The 21,330-nt window shown below is 41.0% G+C and overlaps 3 protein-coding genes across 5 annotated transcripts in view; 2 read left to right on the top strand and 1 right to left on the bottom strand.

Annotated features, from left to right (window-relative positions):
- LOC105904915 (potassium voltage-gated channel subfamily KQT member 4) overlaps positions 1–3,352 on the top strand; it is a 72,075-nt gene extending 68,723 nt beyond the window's left edge. Inside the window, exon 14 of the mRNA XM_031585976.2 lies at positions 1–3,352. This exon is cut by the window's left edge and continues 814 nt beyond it. The gene's annotated coding sequence lies outside the window, so the exon portion shown is untranslated.
- Positions 3,353–3,727: 375 nt separating this feature from the next.
- Positions 3,728–8,335, top strand: jtb (jumping translocation breakpoint). 3 transcript variants are annotated; one of them, XM_031586282.2, is made up of 6 exons: positions 3,728–3,913; positions 4,722–4,910; positions 5,009–5,052; positions 5,177–5,262; positions 5,754–5,830; positions 6,105–8,335. In XM_031586282.2, exons 2-6 carry the CDS (start codon positions 4,822–4,824, stop codon positions 6,259–6,261), a joined length of 453 nt encoding a protein of 150 aa, XP_031442142.1. In that variant the 5' UTR covers positions 3,728–3,913; positions 4,722–4,821; the 3' UTR covers positions 6,262–8,335. The 3 variants fall into 3 exon arrangements, with proteins under 3 accessions (XP_031442142.1, XP_012688389.1, XP_031442141.1); XM_012832935.3 differs by having other exon boundaries at positions 3,729–3,913; positions 5,751–5,830; XM_031586281.2 differs by having other exon boundaries at positions 3,736–3,843; positions 5,751–5,830.
- A 4,253-nt stretch (positions 8,336–12,588) lies between these two features.
- On the bottom strand, positions 12,589–14,495 carry cart4 (cocaine- and amphetamine-regulated transcript 4). Its single transcript, XM_012832892.3, has 3 exons — positions 13,438–14,495; positions 13,101–13,181; positions 12,589–12,876 (listed from the first exon to the last, which is right to left on the bottom strand). Exons 1-3 carry the CDS (start codon positions 13,576–13,578, stop codon positions 12,769–12,771), a joined length of 330 nt encoding a protein of 109 aa, XP_012688346.1. The 5' UTR covers positions 13,579–14,495; the 3' UTR covers positions 12,589–12,768.
- Positions 14,496–21,330: the final 6,835 nt, after the last annotated feature.

Below are 21,330 nucleotides of genomic sequence, written 5' to 3'. Positions count from 1 at the left end.
CGTTCATTACCACCACCATCCCCCTTTTCCTCACCCATATACCCATCTATTTGTAACTTACAAGCAATTGTGGATATCGACTTCTTTTGACATCTAGGTTTTTTATATAAATAAGATTACTTTATACAAGATTTGAAGATTATATCATTTCTTGCTGGTGTTGATTCTGAATCAGTAGACCTCCAGAACAATCAAGGGATTGGTTTTCTGTGTGCTTGATTTGTTTGTTTGTTTGTTTGTTTGTTTTCCTCTGGAAGAGGTCTGAAAATCTGTTTTTGACAAGGCCTTCTCACTCTTTTTTGTGTGGCATCAATTTGTTCAGTTATTTTAGGGGGGGGGGGGGGGGTGTTATTTTGTGTCTGTTTTCACCTGGAGCTGATGCAAGTTGTTTTAGACTTTGCATGGGTGGGAGTCTCTGAGCCTATGCTGAATGTAGCCCTCTCTCCAGGCTCCCCTCTGTCATCTCCTTATTGCTGACAGTGTCTCTGTATTGGGCATTATTGTGGACTGGAAAAAACATGATGGTAATAATAATAATAATAATAATAATGATGATGATGATGATAATAAAGAACTTTGCTGCCTGTTGTGACAAGCACATGCTGGGAGCGCAGAGAGACACATAGAGAGTCATTCCACCAAAGGGTCATCTCTCCCTGTACTCTTGATCTGTCTGTCTGTTGCATGGTTCTACTGTTTTCTCCTGCTCCCAAAAAGAAAGAAGGAATGAAAGAAAGAGGGAAAGAAAAAGACATTAAGACATCAAGCGGAGGCTGGGTTTTGATCAGGACACTCAGGTTTATTCATAGCCAAGTGTGCACGTACACATGTTGTATGTGTGTGTGTGTGTGTGTGCGTGTGTGCGTGTGTGTGTGTGTATCTGAGGGGGTGTGAGAGTTTGGCTTTGTGATGGTGTCTCCATAACACTGAAGACAGGGCAGCCAGGCCTCACTGATGTGGGTTTCTTTTCCAACTTACCAACCTACCAGTCATTCTCAAGAAAGCCCACTCTGCAAAAAAGAAAGATGTGCCAGTACTCCTTCACTCACCACTTCTATAATAGTCAAATTGCATGTTAATTACAGATAGAAGCAAAGATCCAGTGTCATGTGTGGCCACACACACATCCTGTAAAGCCAATAGTGTGAATATTGAGCCTCTCAGGCACCCGTACTGGACTGGGTCTCAGGAGTCGTGGTTTGACCCCTGACCCCTCTGCTCGCCTCTGAGTCCATCTTCACCCCGTACCGTCTTGCTGCATCTCCATTCAACTTTGCATGTTTTCTCAAGCCAGACAGGAAAGGCCAATCAGTATGCCTCCAGTATGAACTCCTGCTGTCTGTACTGTCCGTTCGTTCCTCTACCGTCTGATGGTTTTGGTGCAACATGTTCCTACATTGGTGTTTTTTGTCGACGAGACAGTCTTGACCTCTATACATTCACATGACATGATTTCTACAACTCCCTTGGTTTTATCCGCTTGTTTACCAATTTTCTTGAAGTCCATAAAATCTGACATTTTATGTCTGTCTCAGAATGATATTGCCACGAGGACAACTACATTCTTGGCCATCCATTAAAAACTGACTTGAATAACAGGAAATGAAGGATGTGTCAGCGTTGCATTGGTGTCCAGTGCATGAGCACTTCTCTTAGTAATATCAAAGCACGTGTCTATGGGAAAGTGTCTGGCCTTAGATCCCTCATCACCACCTAGCTCGGACTGGTAAACTTGTGGAGTCTTTTGAAATAACACTTCCAAGTTCACCCCACTCTGTTTCAGTTCCCCTTGTATTCTTCCACTTTGCTGAGACTTAGAGGACTTACTTGATGTTTTGTAGCGTGACAGAGGCATGAAAACATTTCTGCTATGCAGTCTTTTTTACACACATGCTCTTTCTCTCCCCCATCGTTCTGAATCCATTCCAGAATAGCCCCCTCAGGATTTTGCATTCCCAGTTGTAGATTAGCCTCATTACCATGTTTAATTTAAACCAGTTGAAGCCCTTTTTTAAATTTGTCCTGTTCATTTCTCAAAGGACACACATTTCTGCTGCCTAGACAGTTTGATCGGACTGATTTAGAAGATTTTGGTGTGTGAACAGTTATCTCATGTGCCTAGGTGGTTTCCATAGCAGCACTAGATTGTTCCGGACCATGCAGCTAATGTAGCCATCCTCTCTACAGATAAACACCTGGACGTGTTTTATCGCTGTCCAGACCATACATCCCTTAACAATGGGTCCACAGTGGTGATGTAAATTGTTTTTTCATTGGCACACAATGAACAGGTACTTTGCCAGGCAGGCTTGCCTCAGATTCTCGCTGGAGAGTCAACCACGACCTCCATCGCCTGGGTGCTTTTTTTAAAAAAAAACACAGACATCATGTAGGCTAGCTAATGTATATGCACAGAGTTTCAGTGGAATCATCAAGGCTCTGTGATTCTCTCCGCTTCCACGGGTTGCAAACTGAATGAATTTGTGCCTTTCAGATATATCAATTCCTCTTGATTACTACTAGTAGCACAATTAGAATGAAGTTAAAGCATGTAGGAGTCGTGATAGCTAAAAGACTCCCTAAAAAAACTCCCCTTCATTTAAAACTGCAACAGTGCTGCCCAGACAGTGACGGTGAGCTCTGACCACCCTGTTGTTTTTATTCTTCACTTTGACCTCTTTCAAAATCAAAATTGCCCTTTAAATGCTTCAAATGTAAAACCTCCCCAAGCACCTGCACTGCTGACATGCATATTAGAGTAGAACTAAATGTGCTGGGGAGGACACTGAGGGCATGACTGTAGCTGCGTTATGTACCATGTCTAGGCATGTGATGGGCCATGTTAAAGCATGTTACATATTGCCTTGGTTTGCGCACAACTTCTTTTTATACTAAAAGAACGAATAAAGTCCAAAGATGGGCGTATTAGAATAGAGACAAACCACATTGGACGAGACACTGTTTTTGATACTTGAATGCAGTGTGCATGGTCCTTTGCATGTCCCACTTCCCCACCCTCAATCCCTATAAAATCCATCCTCTGTTTTCATGGACATTACTCACACCTGGTCCCCTTATGACATTCCAACCCAATTCCCTTTCTCTGAAGTACTTATGCAGTGTATGGACGTTGTACAATTGTAAAGCAATAAAATGTACACTAAATAAAGAAGTCTTCCATGATGCCCTTTCATAGATTGTTCAAATGCTGACCGTAGCTTTTCAGAGTTTTATATTCTGATGTGGCTATGATCAGCTCAAGACTAACAGTTTCTTTCTACATTGAGAGCAAAAGCCACTCACATAACTAACTTATTTTGTTTGTTTCAATAAAGGTTTTTTCTCAAATGAATGCTGTTGCTGTGCATGATCTTTGAAGGCTAGTTAACAGTCACAGGTCCTGAGATATGTACAATGTGGAAAAGTTACACTCAGATTAACCAACAACATGTATGTGAGTTTTCTGTTGTTTTCACCCAGTAAATTAGATCTCGTTTAAGAGAACAAACGCAGTCGATATTGTTTTTACTAAATGCCCCCTCGATCTATACATGGCTATCCTGCATTGGCACTCTGAGATTCTTCTGAATGAAGAGTGCATTACAAATAAAATTATTATTATTATTATTATCCACTGTTTCGCGGCAATAATTATGGAGCCCTCTAGGGGGCACTGTCTTATTTTGACGTATTCCATGGTATTTTTTCCCAAGCCACAGAGTGGCCGATGACGCGACATGGCAAAATTCAAGATGGCATCTAGTCTTATGTGTTGTAGCGTTAATGCACATTCAGTAAATTACCTGTTGTGATCGTGGTGCAGCGACGCTGAACTTCTTTTGGGTGTGTAGACAATCAGTGTCAAGGGTAGTTTCACTGAAAATTGATGTGTAGTCTACCATAACGGACACGGGTGAGTTGGTTTTGCTAAGAAATCATCAGTCTTGACGAAGTGAACTTTATCTCACCTAGCATAGTTAGCTAGTTAGCTAACGTTATAACATTAACGTTACATGGTCGCTATCAACTTGTTTGTACTTAAACTAGCGCCTTGTTATAATATTTACCGAATGGTTAGTGGTTACACTGTACCATGTAACAAATTGTTTAGCCAATGGGAGTGATCTGTAATGTTGTGTAGACGGTCCATGTCGTCGATAGGTTGTTATCGCCAGCTAACGTTAAGCTATCGATAACCTTACAAAGCCTCCAACGGGTGGCGTTTTTGTTCATTCCAATAATCGTAGACATACTGTTAACATGCTGGCGATGTTCTCTAACTATCTGAGTAATGTTATGTATGGTGTTGTCTTCCTCCTGCATTGGCACCGTTGGACATGCTAGCAGTTACCTATGTTGTTGCCAAACATTAGCCAGTTCACGTTAGATAACGGTAACTTGGTGAATGCATCGGCTCCTGGATAACTTTAGTCACGCGAACGTTGACAATGAAAACAATGAATTTGCCTAACGTTAGCCTTTGTATGAAATGGGAATGCTAGATTAGGTGAGTTAACAGAGTACCAGTTGTCAATCTGAAGAATTAATCTAGGCTAAATGAGATTAACGTGTCAACGGGTTGAATCTTGTTACATGTTCGGTGTTTGGTTCTAATATGGCAACGTGAGCTTTCACCCACGGATGTCAGACCTCTTGTGTTTATACTGTGTTGGACGGGATGGTAACGTAATTTTTTTTCCCCCTCACGCTGCTACTTTCAGGTGAAATAGTCTATCTCTTACAACGGAACATTTCAGAGTCGTAGTTATGTCAGACTAACTCTCAGGCGTGGCGCCTCCGGCAAGGAATTGTTGTGGGATCATGGAGAGTGACTGCCGGATCCCGACGTCGTGCTGCAGGCCCAGGATTCTGGTCCTCCACGCGCTTTTCTGGGGCCTTGTGTCTCTCAGGTGAGATCCTGATGATTGCGTTGACTCATCGGGCGGTTAAAAAAAAAAGTTTAGAGAACTTTATGGATAGAACCTCTCTAATGCACGTTTCTCTACAGGGTATTTGGGGCCTCGTTACTCTCAATGGATGACAAGACAACAGGTGAGCATTGTGTAATAGTAATTATGTGAATGTGAAGCTTTATTTTCCTTGTCCTTTATCCTAACGGGATTACATCAAGTCATATAGTGGTACTTAGACAGAATGTGCTGATTCTGTTTTGCAGTAACAAGGCCTGTCACCACTCCTTGCTGGCAAATGGAAGAATTTGTGGTGGCCTCAGAGTGCTCAGAATGCAGTGCCTTTCACGCGGTGAGAAAACCAAACTTTCATGGATCTTTGTATTATCCTCACCCAGGCACAGATTATGACACCATGGGCCCCTGGACATGGACATGTAAAAGCCCCCCCCCCCTTTGCGCGTATGTGCATTTTCAACCACAAATAAGAGATGCATAACAGCAACTTCACGCAGATGCTCTGGCTTAGTGGCCCCCTGAGCTCATGCAACCCTGGGCCTGGGCCCTGTAGGCCCGTTTGGTAATCCATCCCTGCCCTCACCCTTGATCTTTCTGTGTTCTTTTACTAATTCTATATGATAGTCATGCCCAGACGAGTCCCTTTATTTTATTTCATGTCTCTCTGTTGAAAAGTAGTTGCTAGTTCAAAGGTCAGTCTACAAAACGTTACTTTATCTTTACATTGTGTGAGTGTGTACACAAAGAATCCCCAGTGATAACCTACAGAGATATAGGCTGTTTGCCAGCTCAGTAATCTGGTGCCTACTCCTGCTCCCTCAGAAGACATGGGCAGTGTGCAGTCTGACGGGATACATAGAGCGGATCAATTGTACCAAGTCCAACAAAGAGGACTACAAGAGGTGAGTGTCCACAAATACACATAACTCCGGAGAGATGTGTAACAACATTATTAACATTCAAACTCTTCACTGCATAGTGATAGTAGTTCAAATATATGTTTTACTATTGTGGCAGACGATCTCAGTGTTAATACCCTATTTGACACAACTATACACCCAAATGAATAGTTATTGTATTGAGAAAACTATACACCTATACATCAAACTATACATCAACATGAATAGTATAATATTAATAATTGTATTAAAACCCTTCTGTCTCCTCCCTCTCCAGCTGTCGCTCCACCCTCATGGAGGAGCATCTCTTCTGGAAGTTTGAAGGAGCCATGTTGGGCCTCAGTGTTGTCTTCGCCCTTGTGGTGGTTGTCAGGCAACGGGCCCTGGACCGCTTGGCGTCAGAGAAGGTCCGCCGGCAGATTGAGTCGATCTAGCACCTGGACCGGAGCCACACCTTCCTTCCCCGGCTCAACAATAGAGCCCACTCTTTCCAGACCCAGACTGTGCTGAATAATTAAATGAGATTGAGACACAAGAGGCCAAGTCATCCCCCCCAAACAAAAACTGACTTGTCTGACCTGGACTGATCCTCACTGACTCAGCTCGTCTGCCTACAGGCTCATATTGAGCATGATTTGGACCTGAATGCTCTTTTATTGCGTCGGAACTGAACTCAGGTCAGACCAGACAGACAAACAAACAAACTCTCCAAACGGTCAGAAGCTTGTTATTCACCTATCCATCCTGGACATATCAAAACATATCAAGACAAACTGCAAAGCCCTTTTGTTGTTTTTATGCAATCTGTGCTCAACCAGTAGTATTGACCTCATTAATTAGACATTACTGGTACAGTGAACTTAAGATAACCAAGGGCATGACTTAACTGTAAGGACACTGTTCATTGAAGTGACTTATTTTATTCACCTGTGAATGTGATCCACTGAGATCATGGTGAAAGAAGTGGACCTCCAACTACAAGCAACCAATACCGTGGACTTTTCAAAGCACAGTAGGCATATTGGATGTTCTCACTAAGTGGACACAGTATTTTGAATCATGTGGACTGCTGGGGGGGGTGGGGGGTGGGGGTGTCTTAAAGAGATGAGAATTTTAAAATATAAGTTAAGTACAAAAATAGGGTAACGTATAATAAATATGAACAAGAGTCTGGTTCAGGTGAAAAAGTGTTGCCCACCTCTCTTCAGATGAGCCTTATTATTTTTCCTCTGGTGTCTTGTGTGCTATATTTAGTCTCGCCGCTTGCAGTGTGATTCATCTTAAGTAGCATGAATGTAGCCTTAAGGCATGATATAGCAGGTCCAATCTGGAATCACTTGTTTGTGGACTTGTGAACTTTTACATTTATGCTATTTACATGGAACCACTGTGCTGTCTTTTACATCCTCACCAGGTGTTTGCATTTGGTGGTTCTGCAGCCACAGTCTTGATTGAAAAGTAATTTGGACAAGTAGATGGTATTATTATTATTATTATTGTCCTCTTTTGATAATGATTTTGATATTCATGAATTAGGCAATATCTGCATGCAGTGGACTCTGTGATTATAAAGTAGTGTTTTTAAGAAAAATAAGTATTTTAAGTATTAAGAATATCATGCAGAGATTTTATTTTTATTTTCCTGCTCCAGCCTCAGGGTACGCTGTGTTAAGGCTGTTGGTTGTGAACACTCACCGGCTGTGTGGTAACTTAACGGACAGATTTAAACATAGTCATCTTCACGTATGTAGTTAAGGTGACTTTGCCAGAGGGTGAAATAACATCCCTTAAAAGACAGTGGGAAAAAAAAAAGCTCTCAGGAGATGTGACTCAGATCGTAGAACATGACGACAAACCTGTCATCCAGGTGTAATCAACCTAAAAGAATCGTTTTAATCTGTTCTTTCAGAACTCGGGTGTCCTGAGTGGCCTCTTTTTTTTTTTTTTTTTCAGGGTTTATTTTTCCGTGTTTCAAGGTTATGCACATGGGCTTTTTTTCCGAAAGGAATCATTTTTTCTTTTTTTTTAAAGGTGGTCCTTGTGATTATCAAACTGAAGCACATTTCCTGTCACTTTACTTAAATTGGTCAATGAAATTCAGGTTTCACCAGTCCAACCATACCAAAGGGTGGCAACTAAAGTTGTTCCGTGTTCATTAACCTTGAATTGTTTTTGCTCTAAAGACTTTGGGAGAGCATGCGTGCAAGAGGGTTGTGCATTTGCATATGTGTGTGTGTGTGTGTGTGAGGGAGAGGGAGGGAGGGGACCCGGGAGGATGTTACATCACGTTCATACCACCTGAGACTGCTCTGTTTTAACCACAGCTAAAAATCCAAAAGGATGTAGAAGACATAATATACTCCGTAACCGCATTGGACAAACAGTTTTACTAATGAACAACTCTGCCCCCTTGACTGTAAATACTGTATTTTTATCAGATGTAACATATGTTTCCTATTGTCTGCAGCGGACAGAGGCTCTATGCTGTAATAAAAAGAATGGGACAAACACTATGTAACCTTGTTTCAGTGAGACACGTGTGATGGGTTTGAGTATCCCAAAGCAGTCCCAGAATTCAGGTGCTAGCTCTGAAGATCGTGTGATTTTGTCATATTATTTAATGATTTATTTATTTTTTTAATCTAAATTCACTTTTGGGCTGAAAAGACAAAGCAGAATAGTGCTTGAGTGCTCTTGCGTTGTGTTGAAACTTTCCCTCGCCTTTTTCGTGAAGTTCATCCAAGTACTTTGGCAAATCTGTTTTTGGCCTTTGCTATTACTGTAAGTGTTTCTAAGTCGCTCTCAAAGTACTTCATCTGTTGTAGTTTTTACTCAGCTCAAAATTTCAGGCACAACGCAGAAGGATGTTACTCTCACTTAGGGCTACATTTTCCCTTCTATGTCAGTGCTTTACATCAAAATAGTATGTATTTGAATTATTTGCAAGTGATCTTTTTTTTTGGCTGCTTCAGAGGTTATTACAAATGGCAAAAATAGAAGAAAGCTCTTTCCTTTTCCAACTGTCTCCCACTTCAGATCACTTTCAAACATAGACAAACCATATGAAATTTGTATTGAGCCTCCACGCTCTAAAGACTGTAAGTCAAGCAGAAGTAAGCAACACAACCAAACGCACAGATGTAAATGCCAGATTGAGAGTGCTATATCATCTTCTTGCTGTGTATTGCCCTTCTCAGAGAAAAAATACTTATTCCACATTTCATGAAACCTGAATAATATGACCACTTGCTTATGTTTTTTTTTATTATTATTATTTTGTTGGACTATCAAACACGTCAGGCAATAATGTAACACTGTTTGTGTCGTCAGTGTGGTTTGGAACCAGATCACAGGCTCTTCAGGAAGAAGTGGCCACACCTCGATCCACGTGGACAGCGGCATATTTGACCATGTTTGTTGTCATGCTTCATAGAGCAGTATTTTTCCACGTTGCACTGAAAGGCAAGTCAAAGTTCGTATTAATGGATGACAATCATAAAATCTCCGGTAGGAAACGGGGAGCTATCGAGGTTACCACTAGGTGCCGCTCCAACTCAAAATGATTAGTCAGGTCTACTTCAGAAATTCCAAGAGTGCAGACAAAACAAACTCATGATAATCAACTGCGGAACACTCCTAGAGTGCTTAATGTAAGAAAGTAAATAATACCAGAACTCTTATCCTGCGTCGTCGTATTCTCTTGCAAACACCCGGAAGACGGTTAAACCGACTTTTCTCCAGTTGGTTAGAGAGTACTAGATGAAGTTCCCGACCTTGGCTACGAGGATTTCCATCCTGAAATAATACAGAATATATTAAATGAAGACAGACTCACTCATTGTCCTGTCGTCAGCCTGCTAACCTGTAACCCTCTCAAAATTCCAATGATCCAATTTGTTAGATTAACCGACTTGTAATACAAAACGAATTCTTGGGCAGCCTCGTAATCATGTCACAAAAACTGTAGGGAATTGACTAGGCTCTGCCTCAAGCAAACAAATTATGTCCATCTCAGTCACGAATCCTGACCAAACAGAAAAGCTGCCATGTCTATTTCAGGCTACATCAGATTGGCTAAACTACTTAATGAAAATACCCATTTTTTGTCCACCCATTAGGCTACTTTTCCGGCTCTGACGATTCTCGAAAATATGAGCTAGCAATGCTCTCATAACTGAAGCTTGAACGTTTAATTTCATGGTGCCACAACCTGTGACATTTCTATGAATTAGGCCTATTTCATGAAAGCGCTTCATCGACTTCATCGAATAGTTAATACATTTATGTAAAAGTATACTTATGTATAAGTAGCCTATGTGACGACCTAACCTATGGCTGGTGTACATTAAGTACCGGTATGTATGTAGGCTACATGCTACGAGGCTAAACGTTTTACTCACCAGATGCACATGTGCCTGTGGCTCGTTAAGAGGTCGTTTTGGAATCATCATATCGTCTGACATTCTTGCCCCTATCTCGGGAAGTTGGGAGTTCATGTAAAAAACTAAGACCAAGATAAGAGACCTTAATGTGAGTTTAGACATAGTCTCAGGTGTGTGGACCGTGAAGAGGGGTTTGTTTCGTGGTCAGGCCGAGGCACAAAAATCCACCTGTTTTGCCGTTTTCAGAATTTGGCGCTTGTCGGATGCTCTCCGAGGTGCTGAACTTATCAATGGGCACACTAACGATTGACCTTTAGCTAATTGTTATCCATATCAGTGCAACCTTAGAAGTATAGTAACTCGGTCTTCTTGGTCATCTTTGGATTCAAACATACTCTACGACTCAACGACTTGCAGTAGCCTAATGATAATTTCCGCTCTAAGCCGCTTTGAATAGGCACGTCAGAGATCTAAAAGGGGAGATTCGAATCTTCAGGTGAAAACGCGTAACGGCCGTGGGGTCTTCAAGGGGAGACCAGAGGCTCCTCTGTGGAATCCTATGGGAGAAGTGCCTCAGTACCCTGAATAAACATCTATTTTTTGAAAACAGTTGGTTTCATAACAATTACACTACCTGTGATATGTACAGTATCTTATCCACATCTTATGGACATACACTTGGCAAATTAGGCCTATCCAAAGGTGCTGGGTTTTGAATGTGTTACTCGCTCTGCGATTTTTATAATCAATGATAATAATTAATTAAAATTAATAATAATGCATTCTATTTATATGGCACCTTTCTGGCAGGAGCCCAACGTGCTTTACATAATACATACATGATAAATAACACTATATTTCAAACAATGCAGCTCAAAGTGCTTTATATTTCAGTCACTTTTAGAGATTAGGTTGGCCTCCTGAATGGCCATGACAGCAGAGCTCTGGAAGCGCAGTCTTGAAGTCCTGAGCCATCTCTCTGACCAAACGCTGGAAGGGCAGTTTATCAGATCAGCAGCTCGGTGGACTTTTGGTATCGAGGTATCTCTCTCTGAGCTACGCGACCAGTAGCCCAGTAGCCCAGCTACGCTTTTGCAGGCAGCCTTGGTAGCGAGCTACTTACTTGGGGCTGTGTCACTTGCAGATTTATGAGCGGTCTGCTTGGTGTTTGCTATTGTTAAGACTCTTCCTTGGGAATCTTCAGATCTAGGCTAGAAAGGTATTCTAGCCGAGGGTTAGCTCTTCAGCTCAGGGGAGTAGGAAAAGCATGGTCTCAGGTAATACGTTATAGCCGAACTAACGAAATAGGCTTAATATAGGCTATTATTGAGGCGGAGAAAAAAGTGCTGAAAACAGTGGCTATGTACAACTATTAAACTTAACCAAACTATTAAATACAAAAATGGAACAAAATGTACATTAAATTGTGAATGTTTTTTTTTTAACCAAACAAAAACATGCCAGACGGACCAGCGTTAAACTCTCCAGCGTCTCCGTTACTGTAATATTTGCACAGTCCTGCACTGGACTCGAACCCTCGGACACCCTTAGACAACCTTGAACACAGCACGATAACTTCCTTGGAAGCATGAACATTATTTTGGTTTAACTTGTTAGTGCAGATAAAATTGCCTAGCGCGCAACATAAAAAACTTAACGCCTACATACTTTGCCAAGTATATGTCCACGGATGACGGCCAAACACTGACGCACTTCAGCGGAGACTCACTGATAATTCCCTGTCGTTCACACTTTCTGTCCTTAGACAGGAGACATAAAAGCCATTTATTCTCAGATCAAAGAAATCTAATGTAAATCTGTACATTAATAATTTCACTTAATGGCAGATGTATTTAATTTACGTTCATTGAGAAATGAAATGTCTTTATTTCCATTTAAAAACTGCGAAGGAACTATAAACGGCTAAAGTAAAATCAGTGGCCATTACTGCGACTTACTAGAGTAAAAATGATGACACTCGTTTATGTGCAGAACAACACACTAAACTCCAAAAAGTCGACTTGTAGACAGTCAGGTAAAGCGTGTGAGTAGTGGAGCTGTTGGTGGAGCTAGCCTATTGCTTCTAGTGAACTGCAGCGCGCGCGTCAGCTATGTCCCCGCCTAGCTCACTTCCTGCTCGCGCGAGTAATATAGATGCGCAAGACTCGCGGAATGTCAAATGGAACAATGTAACGGACCGGAGTGTGAGCCTTAACCGGGGGTTACTTATTAATCCATGTCCAGGCCATAGCCCTACATAAGGGTTGGAAAACGGCAATTCAAGCTCAGGAAACAAGCATAAACTGGGAGGGTTATGATTGGTCCGCATAAGGATTCTGCCCTCGTTTATTGAGAAATAAAAAGACAGGAGCTTTGAAGTTCGTTTACATTTTTATTAAATAAAATAAATCCATATAATCATTGTTTACCAATTACAGGCAATGTTTCAGAACAAAAATATCACATGCAAAACGATTCACGAATGTTACAAGCTTGTCTTGAACCCTGGTCTCACAGAAAGTTTCGCATTCGTCTAGAGACAGAAGGGGCCAAGCGCGCTCAGTAGCAGCGAAGAAAGAAGGTGTTGCACGCGGTGCCTCTCATGCAGTCGCAAAGGCGTCCGATGCGGGGCCCGTGCTTCATGGCGCAACGCTCACCCACATCGCACTGCAGAAATGAAACAAAGTTATTCTGAGATCAACCCAGATAACCCAGGTAATATGCTTATCACAGCGTCCCCACGGAATGACCATTACCAATTTAATCAGTATAATTTACAGTTTTTGTCAAGAACGCGTTGACTTTGAGAGACTTTCCTGTAAAGTTAATTCTGACGGTAAACAGTCCTGTAATTCAAAGCAACAGTGTCAAACTTTAAATCACTTCCTTACCCGTGGGATGACACTTGCTCTTTTCTCCTGTGATATCCGGTTGTCTTGCTCTCCCTCCAAAAGCCCTTCAAGTGCTTCAGCCTGAATGGAGAGGAAAACAAACTCATTAATGATTTCATCAAGTGCAAACGTGACTCCAAATGTTTAGACACGAGGCACTGAAAAGCTTCTACAATCAGTGTGCATGTTCAGTAATTTGGTTAGTGCGCTATTCTAGACTGATGCTTCATACATTTCAGAATAACATACAAGTAAACATCAGGGTCGCACATCAAACATATGCAAAACACTATAGTGAAACACTTTAGAGAGATAAGGATGTAACAGGTGTTCTTACCAAATCCCTGGTTACGTAGCCCAATTGGTACTGGTCATCTTGTGCAGAGATTCGGTTTTCAGGTGACGTTTCACTTTTGCAAACAGTGCTGAAGACAGACAGGCAGACCCCGATGTACACGACTACTCTGGCGCTGTCCATGGTATTGATGCTTGGATACGTAGGAACCGGACGAATTGCTCTCGTGTAAAGTACCGGAGGAATTCTTCCCAAGTGATGGAGTGGTGGAGTGGTGCTTTTCCCGTTTTCTTGTTCTTGCTCTTCGGCTCTTCTATACTTCTGCGTCGCAACTGTCTTATCCTGTTGCTGGGAAACTTTCCCTATTTATGCAGTGCAAGCCCCGAGATGCTCCCCTGCTAACGCAAGTAACGTCATCAGCCCTGTCTCTTCAGGGCGTTTTTTTCTTTCCTTGAATTGGATGAGAAAGCGTCTCTAGGTCAAGGAAGGTAAAAAAAAAAAAATAATAATGTAAGCGAACGCATGATCGGGAAACCTCATGGCGCACATCTATTATTGTCACTGTTTGCTGTTCAGAGGTGGAGGAACTGCGTACTGAAAGATGTATTTGCCTAAAGATAAGATGATAAGGCGCAGTTACATGGCACGACATTGAATGTTTTTTTCTAAGTATTAATTAATAAAGGGATTAATAAAGTATCCATTTATCATCTAAGTCTCATTTATACAAATAACCACAGAGTAGAATGGAATTTAGCAAATGATCTCGTAGATCAATTTTAATATAGCATCCATAAACACACATGATGCAGGATTGTCATTTCATTAAAATGTTTGTTCCTCCTCTAAGGCGACTAACGTGGTACATTATTAAATGATTGTATCTCTTTTTCTCTCCCCCGCTCCCTCTCTCTGTGTGTGATGTCGTATGAATGTTAAGCAAATGTGAACGTTCTAAGTGATTTTCATCCAGTGATGCCATCAATCTTGTCTCGTGTTGATACCCGTGATGGTCATGTTTTCGAGGCTGAACTGTCGTCACATCGGTACCATGCATATTTTCCAAAGTTACATGACCTCCAGAGTCGAGGTACCATTCGAACCAAACTTTAGCCTACTTACTTTACTACTTTCTAACATTGTTCTAAAAGTGTAGGCCTACGCTATGGACGTTTAAAATAGACGCGTATAGATCGACTCGTCATAAAGCAAGTGAGAAAAAAGAGTCCCGTTCAAAAACGGATATTTGGATTACCCAGCGGCATTGCATGGGACCTACACGCGCTTCCCCACCGAGGAGGCAGTGTGCTCCTTTGTGGACAATTAGGAACGGAAGGGCGCAGTGCAATTCCAAGGCACTCACCTGTAGGGTCAGAAAGTTCTAATGGCAGTGCGCACGAGAGAGCTCATTATCCCCTGTCATTGAACATGGCAGCCATTACCAACTTGGGAAAATATTACCAACGTTTCAAAATATAAGCAACATTTTGCAACCCACCATTCAAAAGTAACAATTTTGCTCATGAGGTAGGCTAAGTCAGTACAAAAGGGTACATGAAACTTAGTGCACACTTTATGAACTGATCTAATAAATTACAAACAGAATATTCCCACAGAATATGAGCTAGTCCCTAGAGGGGCGGTAGCAGAAAAAAAAAATATTTCTAGTTGAAAATATCTTCACCAAAGACACATAACTGAGTCGGACTTCAGCTATAACTGCACCGCTATTGTCATGGCAAAATGTTAATAATGTTTTCCAGTCAGCCTTGGTTATAACGTGCGTGAGTCTTCCTCGACACTATGCATGACGTGGCGAAGTTACACAAGGCTTCATTACAGGGTTCATTACTTGCGAATTTGTAAGACGAACGACAGAACTTGTCTCATTAGACCACCCACCAAGGACAGGGGACTCCAGCCACCAGCAAAGGTGTGAAAATGGAAACTAGACAGCAGGATATCGCCTCATGGACCTGCTCAATGAGATGGCTATTACATTAAGAACTATCATTCAACTTTTTTCTTATGCGTCACTGAAACAATAGTGACACTGTTTTCCAATAAAACATGATATACAAGCCACGCCCACACAACTCCCACAGAGCCACAGATTAAAAAAACACACCTTTAGAATTTGATGTTGTTCAGAGGAAGAACACATTGAATAAACAAACAAAAAACTAAAATCAATCATCCTAAATATTTAGAGTGAAGTTCATCTTTGTAGATAATGTTATTCATTTGATAATACAATCATTTGTTAATAAAAAAAAGATTGATTTGGCACTTCTTGTCACCCAAATAGTTAGTCACATGTGTCTCCCATCCAATCTGTTGTAGAATAGAACCATATAGAGGCATCCATAGACAACTGGCTTAAACACTTTAATATCAACCATTCAAGTAATGAAAAAGGGCAGTCAAAGATAAATGCCCTCAAACACTCTGCAATTTAAAACTTTCGCCAAGGGAATGCCTTTGACAAATAGAGGTTCTTCTTCAGCAGAGAGTATTGATTACATGTTTATTCACTGTTGGGGACAGAACTGTCTGTCATGGGAGGAGAGGAAAAGGTGTCTGGCATTTCGGACAGGATGAAGTATGAGCCTTATTAAGTTACACACATGTGTATGTTTACTTTGGTTGTGGCTACTAGTATGTAGAGGGCCACTGCTGAGTATAATTGCTTTACGATGAAGGCAACACACTGTCATGGTGTCCTATGATACATCATTTTACATGAACAAGTACTTTAGTCATTAATGCAGATTTATTTTAGCTACAATTTTGTTGGCTTGAGACTAAAGCATGAACAGTTCCATTGCAACCCAGTGTACGTCTAAAACATATATGAAACCTGTCCAAATCCAGACCATCAGAAGTCAACAGGCTACGGAATACCCGTGGAAGTCATGAACACTCATTGCGGTTTCTTACCGCTTGAAAAAACAAAACAGCCTCACGCCTCAGACGTGCACTGTCACCGTGCCAACCTGCACCCCATTCCTCTCTGCAATTCTAAGGGACAAAGCCTTTAATGAGGCCGGTAAAATGAGAAAAGCAATTAAAAGAGGGGTATTGATTCACCTCCCCCACTAGGCCCAGGCACAGTTTGATTGGCTTTCTCACCCATGATCTCACAGAGGCGGAGGAAGTGCTGAAATGGGGAAGATCAGCCATATTGATCAGGAATTGCTGAAGTCATATGAATGGAGCTCTGCATGTCTTAATGCCACTGGAATGGTTCGTGCCTGAAGTCTGATTCACACACTTTTGACTCCCTCAGGACTCAGAGTGACCCTATGACCTTCGAGACCCTATTCGTCACACAGAGGCACACAGATAGAAATAGCACATTCAGGGACACACTGATATCTGCTTAACCCTACTTCTAGTTCTAATGATCATGAAGGCATATGAGTAGATTAATAAGAAATTAATGTACACAAATCACACAAAGACTTAATTCTGACTGGAATATCTCTCATACTACACTGCATCATTTACTTCCTAAAACCATTTAGATGCACAGCCCAGTGTTAATTTCGTTGACGAAAACTATGACGAAAAATATTCGTTAACGACCTTTTTCCCGTGACTAAGACGAGACTAAGACGTGACGAAAACGGATCTTTATAAATAAAAAATATGACTAAATCTATTTTAACTTTCGTTGACGAGACGAGACGAGACGAGACGAAAATGTTGGTGGTTGACTAAGTCACAATTTTTTTTTTTTTTCTAAACTTGTTTGCACATCATTGGTTGAATGTTGCCCGGTCCTGTATCTATCCCTCCTCCACTCCCTGAGATGGCCAGACATGCAAGTGACGCCCTATGGCTTAACGTTATGATGGCTGAAGTTCAAGCACTCGGTACTGGAAGACAAATAAGAATAGATATCCGGACAGTCTTAAATTATAACTTGACAGAAAATAAAACACAATGCACCGCAATAACCGGAGAGAAACCGTGTGGCTTCAAAATAGATGGGAAGAACACAACAAGAGGCACCTTAAAGCGCACAAGACAACCCTGCCATTTATGCCAAGGTATATTAGCTAGTAACTGTCAATGATAATTAGCTAATGTTAACTAGTTATTCGAATATATTAGCCAACGTTAAGTTAACTTCAAAGGGGCAGTCGAGTGTATAGGTTGTGTCAGCTTGGATAACTAGCTAGTCATTTTCGATTGAAACCTCCCGTTTGGCTTGGCAAATGAGTTCCAAAACGTTTAGCTAGCTAACGTTGGCTAACTATGAGGTAGCATAGCTAAGATACTAGCTATCGATAACTAGCTAGTAAACACATTGCAGAATGGACTATAGGACAGGCCACGCATGACATTAATCAAGAAAAAATAAATGAATATGTGATTGGTTTACATATCCTTGTCTATTTATGCAACTGTTATTAGCACTACTTTCAACTCTCAAACTATCCGTCTAGCTAAATACTGTATGTTGGTTATCAGATTGCACAGCAATTCATATGGAGGATATGTGGTTGATTTAACTAAGGCCAGGTAGGCATAGTAGTTGTATTGTGTTATCAGATCATTTGAATCTTCAAAATCTAGACTTGATATTCTCTTATATTTTAATGATAATACTGTTAATTAAGTATTGCCTTAAAATTATTATTTACATTGAATTCATTGGAATTCAGCTGTAGGCATAGGATATCTGTATCTTAGAGACTAATTGCATCCACAGTTTACATACTGCAAGCTTGACTATTATGCAGTTGTAGACACAACACAAGGGGTCCCCGGGCCTGAGAAGGGATGGAAAGGAGTTTAATGTGACTATAAGATGGACTTAATTTTTAGTTTAATGTGACTAAAACTAGACTAAAATGTAATGAGACTTCGTCGACTAAAACTAGACTAAAATGTTCTGAGTTTTCGTCGACGAAAACTAGACTAAAACTAAGCAGGATAAAAAAGACTAAAAGTGACTAAAACTAATATGCATTTTCGTCTAAAGACTAAGACTAAGACTAAATCTAAAATAGCTGCCAAAATTAACACTGGCACAGCCACAGTTGACTTCATGGACATCCAACCCAGGTGCCTAATTGTACTGCTCTTTAAGTAACACTAATATTTAACACTTTAGCATTGCTAAACTTGATTATTTCAAAGCACCTGCAATGGCTGATGGGATATAATCCAATGCTTACTTTATTCCTTTTCACCTCCATGTCTTACATGATTCAACTGGATAAGTTGAATGTAGTTTCAGAATCAGATAGTTCAATGTCATATTGTCATATTATCAAGAGAAACGAGATTAGTTTGTTTCAAATGTAATATGATTTAACAAACTTGACAACCCCCTGATATTTCATCAGACTTAGCATTTTGATTTTGTGTAACTCAATTTGAAGGTAGGCCTATGTGGTTCCACCAAACCATAATAAACACTGAGCCAAAATGGACCAATTAAGTTGACTGAACATCTACATTTTTTTGATTGCTGTTTTCTTAAAGTAACCACATTCACCAGAAAATGTTCAAAAAGAAAATAATGGTTTTAAGTCATCTCAACCATGTCACGTGATATTTGCAGCACGGCCATTGAAGCCCACTCATGAAATCACCAGGGAAACGCCTCAGTGACTCATTGCTGTTCCATTGATATCTCGATTGTCACGTGAATGGGTCCATATGAAGACCCTTTGCCCATGATAACTGACAGCGTGTTACCAATTGAATACAAAATGCTCATATCAGTCTTTTTTAGCTCTACTTTCTTAGTGATGCACAATCCTGAACCAAATCACTTTCCTACTTGTACAGGTGAGCAAATTATGATAAGAAAATACAATGCAGACAGGTCTCGTGCATTTTCCTATTTTGACAATGACAGTATACATTTCAAATGTGGTGGTGAAAGTTTATGAATGCTAAAAGGGAGTGGTGGTGCATTACCATGCAGTCTTTAAAAGACCCACACATGTTTATGACAAAAGTTGTTGTAATGCTGTTTGCCCGTAACATCACGTTCAATCTGAAGTTGCATTTCTCCTCCATGGTGTTTGCAGCGAAAGGAGTGAATCATTTCCAGCGGGCTCTATCCAAGGTCCCGACCTCTCCGATCTAGACAGCCTCTCTGGCGTCATCCCTCGCATTTATAAGTCATCTGCCAGCCATTCTATTCCATTTTACTGCTGTCTAATATCTCTGGCACTAATCGCCATGGCTCCTCGTACTCATTGTGATGCCAAAGTCTCACACTAGGTCATTAACATACACCGCAGCCCCTGATATTGAGGTTGTTCATTTGCTAACACTGTTTAATTGGCTATTGAGTGGCCCAAATCACACTGTGATACACTAACTCTGTGAGGCATTGTGCAATTGCCATTCCTCTGTCGCTACTGGGAAAGCGCTATCTTAGTGAAGCTAAGGGAGCCATCTGCACTGAAGTTAAATCAGGCTAAGACACATTTGGCTATCTGTCTGAATACCCGTCAGGTCCTCATAGGACACTGAAATCAGACAAAGGAATGAGTTCAGAATGAGACATTCCGTGCCAAACCCTCAGGATTCGTTAATAGTTAAAGACTAATTAGCAGCCTAGAATACACAGTACACGCTTAGAGCAATATGACAAATCACTTTGTTTTGCAAGTACAGGGGGATTGCTTAAACTTTAAAGCTTAGTTTCACAACTTGGTACAGAACAACAAGTAGAAAGGTTATGGAGTTAATTTTGGTATCTGAAAATATTGCATGAGCTAGTCACAGTTGTGTGAAATCGCAGTAAGTTCAGTTGAGATCTTCTTGAGGTAGGTAGAGTGAGTATGTTAAGCATTAGAGTATATGTTAAGCATTCATCAGATTCATGCAGATGTTAACTGTGTGTGTGTGTGTGTGTGTGTGTGTGTGTGTGTGTGTGTGTGTGTGTGTGTGTGTGTGTGTGTGTGTGTGTGTGTGTGTGTGTGTGTGTGAAATGACAGGGACTCCCTGCATTATTCAGTGGCTTACGGCCTGCAAACCTGCGCATCACTTGAATGTCAGGTCATTTTTCACAAGCAAACGGCTTAAAGTAACCTTGTGGGGCTGATGCACACACATAGATACACAATGCTACACAGTCAAGAAGAAATACACACACAAACACACAGAGAGAGAGAGAGTGAGAGAGAGAAAGACAGATTTACTTGTGTTAACATCGACATTAAATATTTATGGTACTTGTTCATCATGATTAGACCCACCAGGGAACTCACTGGTCAGTGGGGCTCTCATGAGAAGGTTCACCAGGCTTGGACACTGATACTGTGACGCACACAAACACATACAAACACACTCTCTCTACCACTCAGCACTCTCAGACCATTGGTGGTCTCAGAACACGACCACCAAATATGATTACATCCGTGCCCCATTTACTATATTCCAGATTATGCCCGAAATTCTCAAATTGGATTTAGGAGACTGTGCCAAGCGTTTTTGCTGTAACACTTCAAGTCAAAGAAAGTAAAGTGTTTGTGAACAAACATTTTAATGTACAGAACATTACTGATAACTGGGCTCCAAGGGTCTGTATTGATAGCCTACAGCTAATGCTTATTGGCCTTTAATAAAAACAGATTTTGCAAACTAAAGGAGGACTGGAGGTTTTGAGGACTGAAACATTTTGTGACGGAGTTCATTATGTGCAATTCACCACATCAAGTTAAGTCAATTAATCTGCAAACTCTTATGTGCCTTCCAAGGCAACTTTGTATATTCACAGATAAGACGTTATGAGGCTACAGCGCATTCAGTTTTAACTTATTTTTAAGGTATGTCGCCAGACAACGACTGATATTAGGAACTGTTGCTAAGGCAATCTCCAGACTGGCAAGTGTGCATGCAATACTGCTTTCTTGTTTACTTGGTTTCTTCAGGTCATTTTGATGGTGATGTTGCTCGAAA

Source organism: Clupea harengus, chromosome 19 (genome assembly GCF_900700415.2).
Source record: "Clupea harengus chromosome 19, Ch_v2.0.2, whole genome shotgun sequence".
NCBI lineage: Eukaryota > Metazoa > Chordata > Actinopteri > Clupeiformes > Clupeidae > Clupea > Clupea harengus.
Note: the sequence above shows the minus strand (reverse complement) of the source record. Positions and strands in the feature narration are given on the sequence as shown.